This window comes from Lathyrus oleraceus, chromosome 1 (genome assembly GCF_024323335.1).
Source record: "Lathyrus oleraceus cultivar Zhongwan6 chromosome 1, CAAS_Psat_ZW6_1.0, whole genome shotgun sequence".
In the NCBI taxonomy this organism is placed as follows: domain Eukaryota; kingdom Viridiplantae; phylum Streptophyta; class Magnoliopsida; order Fabales; family Fabaceae; genus Lathyrus; species Lathyrus oleraceus.
This window is the reverse complement of record NC_066579.1, coordinates 133253578-133263960: the sequence shown is the minus strand read 5'-3', so window position 1 is coordinate 133263960 and position 10383 is coordinate 133253578. Positions and strand designations below refer to the sequence as shown.

At 32.1% G+C, this 10383-nt stretch overlaps 1 protein-coding gene across 1 annotated transcript; it reads right to left on the bottom strand.

Moving 5' to 3' along the window:
- Positions 1-345: 345 nt before the first annotated feature.
- LOC127095696 (uncharacterized) lies at positions 346-2671 on the bottom strand. The gene is made up of 7 exons (XM_051034349.1): positions 2636-2671; positions 2471-2543; positions 2209-2389; positions 1459-1707; positions 1048-1169; positions 907-981; positions 346-833 (listed from the first exon to the last, which is right to left on the bottom strand). Exons 1-7 carry the CDS (start codon positions 2669-2671, stop codon positions 346-348), a joined length of 1224 nt encoding a protein of 407 aa, XP_050890306.1.
- Positions 2672-10383: the final 7712 nt, after the last annotated feature.

Sequence of the window (10383 nt, the reverse complement as noted above, 5' to 3'; positions counted from 1 at the left end):
AAATATTTCTGTTACTTTACGATTAAAAATTAATAACGCTTTTAAATAACAATATTATATATATATATATATATATATATATATATATATATATATATATATATATATATATATATATATATATATATATATATATATATGTGGGATAAGACCTCTAATGCTAGTTTCTCCATAGAAATATTTTTAAAGTAATATAAAACAAACACATAAAAATAAAACTACATCTTTTTAAAGACTCATTCTAGTTTTTTTATAGTCATCAAACATAAAAATAAAACTACATTTTTTTTAAGTCTCATTCTAATTTTTCTAAAGCCATCAAACATAAAAATAAAGTTATTGTTGTTATCGTCCCATGTTTCTTGGCAATTGGTCTCTGATAGTGTTTCTTATTTCTTCAATATATATAGCATCAGCTTGAGTTGGAGCTTGCCATTCACCATGAGTAGGTACACCATTTCCCTCTCCTTCATGTAAATCTTGCTCATTGTCTTGTAAACCATTGATGTTCTCTAAACTTTCAAGAATATCCAAGTCACTTGAGTCTGTTCTTCTTAAAAAGTTATGAAGTGCAAAACAAGCCCAAATAATAGCCATTTGAGTTTGAAGCTTGAAATTAGGCATTTCTTGTAATACTTTCCATCTTGCTTTTACCACACCAAAAGTTCTTTCAATCACACTTCTCAAACTAGAATGATAATAATTAAAATATTCATTTCTTGATCTCAATCCTGGAGCAAGTCTAAAATGTGTAAGATGATACCTTGCATTCTTGTATGGTGCCAAGAAACCTTTAAGTGACGGGTATCCTGAATCTACAAGATAGTATTTACCTGTATATATAAACAAAATATATATAAAAATATTAATTATACTAATAAAATATTTGAAGTACCAAAAACTAACCTTCTATGGGATAAGGAAATCGTAAATTGGGTTTACGAAGAGTATTCATAAGAATATTTGCATCATGAACAGATCCTTCTCATCCATACAATGCAAAAGCAAAGCACATATTGAAGTCACACACAACCATCATATTAGTACTTGTATGTCCTTTCCTATTGAAAAACGGTTTTTGTTTCTCTGTTGGGACATGTATTTTAATATGTGTGCCATCTATTTCCCCTATACAGTCTTTGAAGTAAGGCCAATATCGATTATCATCTCTGATATATTGAGAAGAGTCAACAAGATCAACATGTTTTATGACTTTTTTTCCCTAACTTGCATACAACTTCTACAACTTTGTTGAAATGTTTATGAATGGTCTCACTAGAATGTTGAAATCGCTCTTGGGCATTTCTATATGAGGAAGGTTGCCCTATCATATATAAGAATATCCCAACACTTTCCTCAACTCCAATGTGTTTAGCAGGTGTCAATCCACAATTATTAGTTAACTCGCATACCAAATTCTGAAAGACTTGTTTCCTCATTCGAAGTTGCTCAAAAAACCTGTTATCATTTCCTGTTATCAACTCTATAAACCATAGTTGGCCGGAGAGAATTGACGTAGTTTTCTTTTCTTTGACAATGTATTTCAAAACATGGTTTGTAATCATAAAAGAAGCCATCACCATTGCAATATGATATTGACTTCTATTAACCTGTGGGACTTCAATATCTATTTCAGAAGTATTGTCACTCTCATATGAACTATCATCTGAACTCTCACCCAAACTCTTATTTGAATTGTCACCCATCCTGTTACACAAAAATGTAAAATTATAAATGTTTGGATAGTTAAAGATCATGACACCTTAAATTCTTAAAGCAAGAAAGTAAGAACACAAGAATGACATTTAAGAATCCAAAATCACATATTCTAACAAGTCAATAATGAAATTTCATTTGGTATCAAAATAACAAAGTAATTATGACAAATATCATATTACATCAAGCTAATAAAAACATAATGGTTCAAACTGTTAATGGTTTTTTTTTCTAAGAAGCATGCAATCCTATCAACGATCACACGAATATTTTTTTTCAGGACAAGTGTTTATCCAATCAAGCGCCATATCGACAGTGGAGGTATTCATGAAGTAAGAAAATATTGTCCTATTTTCTTTATTGGCAAGGATTCTAACAGCCTTAAAGTGTAAATGTGATCCTTTTACCAAGGATGGGATTTCATCCAACATTTTCAAACATTTAGCATAACTAATGTTATCTTCTAGGAGTCCTTGTTGGCTTGACCCAAACCCATCGAATATACAATCAAGAGATCGTTGAAGTTTCTCTATTGCCCCGATTTTCTCTCCTTTCCCTAAAATCTTTCTCTTTTTGGAAGAACTTGGTGTTGGGTTGGGTTGTACTTCATTTCCAACATCAAAATTATTTGCATCTCCTTCATCCTCGGTAATTGTGTTATTCTCACGACCGTCTTCAAAAACAGATTATGATCCTTCACATGGTAATTGATCTTCATATGGTTTGCAAAGGGAGAATCCAGTAGCTATGGCACCCTTGAAACATTTATCTAGCAAGTCAATAAACTTAGGTCCTCCATGTTTCCATTTCAAAATATCTTGATCCTCCTGAAAAATAAATAAACATTCAAAACATATATCATGAAAAAATTCATGCAATTAATTAAATACTAGTCTAGTATACATCGACAGAACCGTACCTTACTCTTTTCAGCCCACCAATCATCGTCAGCCATGATAGTTTTCTTTTCATGATCCCATCCTACTCCCGTTTCTTATCCACTAACTTCACAAATGATGAAAACTCTCTTTTCAATGTATCCCATCTATTTTTTAGTTGAGTGCGATCATAAGCATAAACGGATTTCTTTTGAAATTTTTCAGTAATATTCTTCCATCCTTCTTTACTGAAGTGGGTAGTTGGCCTATTACCCGCTTCTATTTCTTCAATGCAAATTTTCAGCAAATTTTCTATTTTACTGTCATCCCCCCATTTTGCAACAACTTTTCTATCCTTCTCTAAACTTTTCACAATTTTTTTAGATGTCATTCTAGTCATCAAATACAATATTCATATTTATCACTAATACAGTAGAAATTTGAAATAAACCTATTAATATTTACCACTCAAATAAGAGTTTATGTGTATGTAATATGGTATTTATAAACCTATTATTATTTAATCCTCGTGGTTGATATAAAAATATAACTCTATAGAAGTAACAATAAATACATGCTCTAAATAAGAATTATGTGCTTTATCCAACAATAGTGGCACCACACACTATAACTACTATAATTTCTCCAAAAAATAAGTTATACAATGATGCAACCAAAAAATATGGACACAGTAATATTTAAAGTTTTTTTCTCACTTTAACATGCTAATAAAATATAGCAACAGAGTAAATAAAAAATTGGTGATCATGATGATTAAGAAGAAAATATATCATGAAAGTCATTTTGATTCCAACAAGATTGAGTATAAAATATAATGTTAAACATGAAGAAAGATATGACAAGAAATTAACATGTACTTTCTAATTATTTTTCCTAAATATATAAAGAGCAGTTGTATAAAATACAGAGCAGTTGTAGTCTCTATAGAGCACCACACACTTTGAATACCTAACTATATAAACCATCAATCATCTTTGAATAGTACAAACTATCTACCTAGCACATGTATAATTTAAAGAAGGAACATGCTAATAAAATAATAAGGGATCATTTTTCAACTGGTTTTACTTTTCTATCAACATATGAGCCCTTATATCAAGCAGTTTTATTGTGTGGGTTCAAGATAATACAGGTTGGGGTCTTGGATTTGGCAGTTACAAGAAGGACAAGGAAGGTCTAATAACAGTTCTTCTGATGGAATGGGGAGTGCTAAGGAAAAGGCTGTGATTATTCCAATTGTTCTAGGCATGATAGTTCTCATTATTTTACTCTCTATGTTACTGTATTAACCATTGTCATGCTTTTTCTCCTGTTGCTGAAATAAAGCAATAATCATGAAGCTTATGCATCTAATCTAATGATAAATAAAGTTTATACAAGAATGGTAAAAGTGTGTAGGGAAAATCCTCCACTTTATCTCAACAAAATAAAGCCTTTGAAGAAAACAAGGTATATGGTAAAGTCCTGCCAGTGGCAGACACAAGATTTTCTGATATATGAAGTTGCAGACAATTTTGTATGTCTAAGAGTGGCTACAATTAAGATGTAAATGGTGTTTCTTCTTCATATATGTTGCTCTAATTGTGGTTGTTCCATTACATCAATGAAATGGAGATGAAGATTATATATATATATATATATATATATATATATATATATATATATATATATATATATATATATATATATATATATATATATATATATATATATATATAAATGAAATATGGACCCTAGTTTTGAAGGAACAGATTCAATTTGAGACATATTGGTTTGCATTTACATTTGAAATCTATCTAAAGATAGACCAGACAACCATAGCAGAATTAGAATGGATTATTGGCAAGTATCCATAACAAAACAAGTTATTATTAGGACAAAAACTAAATATTATAAATTTAGCAAAGGACTTCTCAACCTAATAAATACTTTTTAAAACATACTTATTTACATGCAGTCTATTATCCTACAGAACCATCCATGAAATTAACATTCTTTCAAATACCCATCCCAAGTATAAATGTGGTAGCAAGAAAATACTCATTGCTTTAGAAGATTCCTCACACTTTTATAACCTCATTGGATCAATTGGTTTCTATAAATACTCATCTCAAGTATACATGACAACTCCAATACAACAAACAACATCAAACTGGACAACAAAAATTGAACTCACTTGAAGCTATCATATTAATAATGTATTTGGCAATAGTTCGATCTCATGAGGTATTTCAAGAACAGAACAATTAGAAAACAAACAACTCTAAGCAACTACATCAAACCCATGACAATATGCTACCACATTTAAATTGTTCATACCATGAATATCACTTTTAACCATGACAAAGAGCTCTAACATGAATTAACAATAACTTCAAGTTCCATAATTTAATTTCAAAATAAGTTGAAAACCCTATATCACAAATTTAACAAAGGAATCACTACCTCTAATGAAAAATGAAAAATTGAAAATCCCAGATAACATTAAAGAAGGAGAAGATTTGTGATAATTTTTACCTGGTGCAAAGAAGAAGAAGATGGCACTGCTCACGCCGCCATTTAAGCAGAGAGAAGAAGAATCACCGTTCACGATTCTGAACAAAATGAAGCTAAACCCTCGAAGGGTATTTTCGGAATTTTCAGAAATTTTAAGGATAACTATGTAACTTTGCTATGGATGTAACCTTCCGTGTTTTGTATTTTCATTTTCTCTCTCATCTATCGCAAAATGAAAATTTTAAAGCTACTTGGATCAGCTTCTCATTTTTAATTAAAAAATCATTTTTTAACATAATCATTTTTAGAAATGATATTTTAATAAAAAAATAGATTTTTTTTTAAAAGTTGTAACAAACGCAGTCTATATTATCAGATATTATATTTCTTTTTCACGGTCGTCGATCAATCAGATATTACTGCCACCGTTTTTATAAGCACCCGTGATATATTTTGTATTATAATATTAATAGTTATGACTTGATTTTCTTGATTTTTTTACAAAAATAATCCAGTTTTTCAAGAAATTTTCTAAAATAATCCTGTTTTAAAAAAAAAAATCCAAAGTACCCCACTTTTAGGAGGAGGCGACAATCCAACTGGAGACTCCTCTTTAAAATAGAGTGGAGACACCAATTGGATTGGCTAGGGCACATGGTGCAGCCAATCCAATTGACGCACATGTGTATCAGTTGAAAGGAGGCGCCAATTGGATTGACACCTCAGTGTAAAATGCAATTTTTTTTGTTAAACGGTCTACGTGATACATAATTTCGAAATAGGACCAATTGATATTAATATAAATTCCCGTTTACACAAAAAAGCCTAATGGTGATGACCGGGATCACCTAACCGACCTCCGGTCCCACATCCCCTAGCTACCCTAACTCGTGGCCCTAATCCGCGTTGATGATTCACCACTGGTGTTTGAGCATCTGAGGGGCCAGGAGCATCACTATCAACTACATGAGATGGCCTGTTGAGATAGTCAGACAAATCGGCATAGTCTTTAGTATGCATCGAAGGTGTACCATCATAGCTGAGTTCATGACCCATGCCAGAGTAGTTGGCTTGTGTTTGACTCATTGGTGGGCGACCGGGACGGTTGAAGGGGGACATGGATGTGAATGATGCGTTGAGGAAAGGTTGGAAAGATTGTTGGGGTGTTTGGTAGAGATAGGGTTGTTGGAAGTTTTGGTTTTGTGAGGTTTGGACTTCTTGGCTATGGTAGGAGGAGGGACAATTGGTGTTGAATGATCATTGAGTGTTCTAGCTAAGGCGGCTTTGGTAGGGTGATGTGTTGGGTGAGAAGCGATGTTGGGTCTCTGGTTAATGATCAATTTGTTGGTGGTGGTATGGGGTATGCTCTTGGTATTAGGGTTAGGTGTATGGCATGTTTAGGTTGTATGTTTGTGTGTTTGTGGAACAGAAAGTTTGACAGATAGGGGGTTGTGTGTATCTGGTCTGACAATGTTGTTGGGGGTTAGATGTTGAGGTGTATGGTGTGTAAGTTTGTTGGCGTGGATCGTACAGGTACATATCCTCGGCGATGAACTGAAAACCAATCGATATGTACTAAGCCATATAAGTACGACTTGGTTTTTCTTCATTTGGCATCACTGCGTCAGTTAAGAGATGGTTATGGCGGTGCTTCCATTTGCGACACTCAGATCTTGCGAAGCTTTGCCATGGATTGAAGTTCCATTGGTCGTTAACTTTGCGCATATGCCATTCTCCTAGGCTTGTTGGGGGATCTGGGATGTTTTGAAGCATATCGAACTGCAACTTCACACGATCAATGTTGTGCATCTCCACAGTTGTGAATCTTATTATCGATGTGCATGCAGTCCATACGGCTGCGTCTTCTGCGTTGACTTCATGGTCATGATCCAAATTTAGGAATGGACGCCAAATGAACTGAAATGTGAAAGTAACTTGGATTATAAACTTGGTAGAAAAAGTTAACAAATTATAACGAAATAATTAGGTTATTATCCTTACGTCTGTCGGTCGAAGGTGATCCAACAGATTACGATATTGGGTAATACAGTGTCTAGGACATCAGTTATAACTCCACGTGTCGACCATTTGCACCAAAAAGGTAAAAATATTAGTTAGAGATAATAATCGTTAAAGAAGTAAGTAAATATATAGCAATTTAAACAACTTACTTTTGTGCATACATGAATGTGAAAGGGTTGTTGTTGACGGGTGCTAGGGACGGTAGTCTTGACCAACCCCATGCTTGGAGCAAAACAGCACATCCAGAAAAGGTAGATGTGTCTTTGTGTGAGTTTTTACACAAAGAGCTATAAAGATAGGCCAGCCAAGCGGATCCCCAACTATAAATTCCTATTCTACCTACATGTCTTAGTAAAGGTAAATACATAATATTCATACTAGAACCACTACCTTCGGGAAATAAAAAAGAACCAATTAAAAGCATAATGTAACACCTAATTTTTATTATTCGAGCATCTTCGGTAGAATGCTCATCTAAATGTAAATTGTTGTAATATGACTTAAGGCGTGAAAGGAGTATACCTTGACCTCTTGAGTTATCATCTAACAAATCAATATCCAAGAGGTCCAGGCAAATTGAATTTGTATAGTTGGTTTTACCATTTACAGCTTTACCTTCAATAGGCAGTCCTAAAAGCATGTAGACATCTTCTAACGTCACGGTACACTCACCGGTTGGGAACCAGAATGTGTGTGTCTCGGGACGCCATCTTTCGCATAAAGCAAGAATGAATTTATTATCCACCGACCAAGACATAATTTTGCTTATATGTCCAAAACCAACGAGTTCAACATAAGGTTGAATCATCGGGTCCATGTGGACATATTCGTGGACCCGAGTACGGAACCTTGAAAAATCCTATAAAAGAAATAAAAAAATACTTTACTAAGTTGATATGTTATTAAAAGGTACTTGTCACACCCCAATTTTGACCATGAATCGCTGATTCAATACATTCATCATAGCTATTACATCTCTACATAGCATACCATGCATTCCATACCGCATAGTGCCTAGAATATCAGTCGAAATAATTTTTTTTGGATCTACAGGCAAACCGGTTGAATTAATCGACGAATGTGCGTCAAATCAGTGGACGAAAATTATTAAAATCAAGCTTTCAGACATCAGCTTTGTTAATCTACGTTTCGCATAGTTTAATCTGGTATGCTCGATTTATTTTTCAGCTAATTTTCCGGCCACTTTTTGATCAGCTCGAGCCTGTTTAACCGGTCAAAATTTATTTCAAAATTAAAAGAAATGTTGTATTTTTCCAATAAGTTTATTTCGCACGGATCATTTTGGTGCATTCATTTTAATTTTAAGAACACTTTTGCGTCCGACTTTTATTCATTTTGAGTCCATATATTTTTATCTTTTTGTTAACATGTTCATAAAAAATAAATATAATTAATAAAATAGTTATTTTAATTTTATCTTATTTTATTAAAAATATTTCATTTTTATTTGACTTAATTGTTTTAGTTTCATTTTAATTTCAAATAAATATTCAAGGATAAATTTGTCATTGTTGAATATTAAAAAACTCTAAATCCATGCTATATATATATACCAAGTTTCATTGGCCAAATGGAGAAAAGGAGACCAATTAAAGGCACACAGGCGGCGAGAGAGAAGAGAGGTCACATTGGATTCTTCTTCAAAAAAAAAAAGGAAACTAACCTCACTTTCTAACCTTCAATACTCTTTCACATGGCATGAACATAACCTAAACCTTTCAACACACTAAACCATAACTATAATATCACCTTTCCATTTCAACTAACTTTCTCCATCTTCTCCATTTTTTTTCATCACTTCAACCATGTGAAAAACACACTTCAACATCTTCTTCAACATCAACACCACTTTCTTGTAACTTTTTCTCTTAACATCATAACCATGTAACCTCTAAAGATACTTATCTCGTTAATCTCTCATAACACCTACCACATATCATCTCTTGTCTCTCAAAAAAAATTGGAACCAAAGTCTCCACCTTTCTTCTTTACTACAACACTATCAACTCCATAAAACTCACCTTCGAAATACCATAACATTATCTTCCTCTTCATTCAACCATTTTTTGTCCAAGCTTCCCATTACTACAACAATATTCACATCACAACAACTTAAAATTTTTTAAAACTTTCATCTCACCATTATAACCATTATAACCTTCATAAACATATTTCACACCACCATAATAACCTCTCTTCATCTACTCAACCATAAAACTTCACTACCACTTACCATGTTGCTCCATAAAAAATCTATCACATGCTTCATAAACCATAACTCCAATAACACAAGAAATCAAACTGAAATAGAAGAATAAATGGATTGGAAACACCACACCTCGATGAATCCGGCCGAGCAACACTCCACCTCCGTTCCTCATACATGTCGGTAATCGTCTTTTTTTTTTCTCTTTTGCACATTTTCGTTCATGAGTTTACTTGTTGATTTATGATTTTATTATGAGCAAAGATGTGAAGAGATGGAAGTGTATTATAAAATATTTGTTTGTTTATTTGACACCATTTGAATTTATTTGAGAGAGGGAGAGAAATATGAGGAAACAATGGAGATAATATGTGTTTGTTTTACTCTCGGTACCAGGGAGATGAGAGAGATGAAGAGTTTTGTTCTCTTTTAATTTTTGTAGAAAAATGGGAGAATGAGATTTTGTATTGTCTTATTCTATGACACATGTAGATTTTGGATAGGACCATTTTAGAATTTTTTTTAAAATATCCAAAGATTTTAAAAAAATTTTAAAAATATATAATTTTTCAAAATAATTACACAAATGGCCAATTTTGGCCATTTTTTACACTTAGGCGCCACCCTAGTTGGCGCCTACCCTTAATGGGTAGGGCAAGTCGCCACTAGGAGTGGCGCCTATGCCCATTCCTATTTTTTTTTTTATTTTTTTTTTTTAAATGTTATTTTTTTTGTTTTTTTAATTTTTTTTTATTTATAAATTTATATTTTTTATTAATTATATTAATTTATGTTAAGACATATATATAAATAAATTTTTTTACAAGATATATATATATATATATATATATATATATATATATATATATATTAATTTATATATATATATATATTATTTATATATATATATATATATTAATATAATTTATAAGTAATTAATATTATTTGTAAATTTTTGGAAAAAAATTAATTTATATACGTATAAAGATATGATAGACAATATTTTTAAAGATAAAGATAAAG

Excerpts from the sequence above, each read along its gene's own strand:
- LOC127095696 (XM_051034349.1), bottom strand. The coding sequence starts at position 2,671 with ATGGCTGACGATGATTGGTGGGCTGAAAAGAGTAAG. Across the intron at positions 2,390-2,470 it reads GCTAGATAAATGTTTCAAGG|ACGGTCGTGAGAATAACACA; the intron begins GTGCCATAGCTA and ends CTGTTTTTGAAG. Across the intron at positions 1,170-1,458 it reads ATAACAGGAAATGATAACAG|AGATGATAATCGATATTGGC; the intron begins GTTTTTTGAGCA and ends TCAATATATCAG.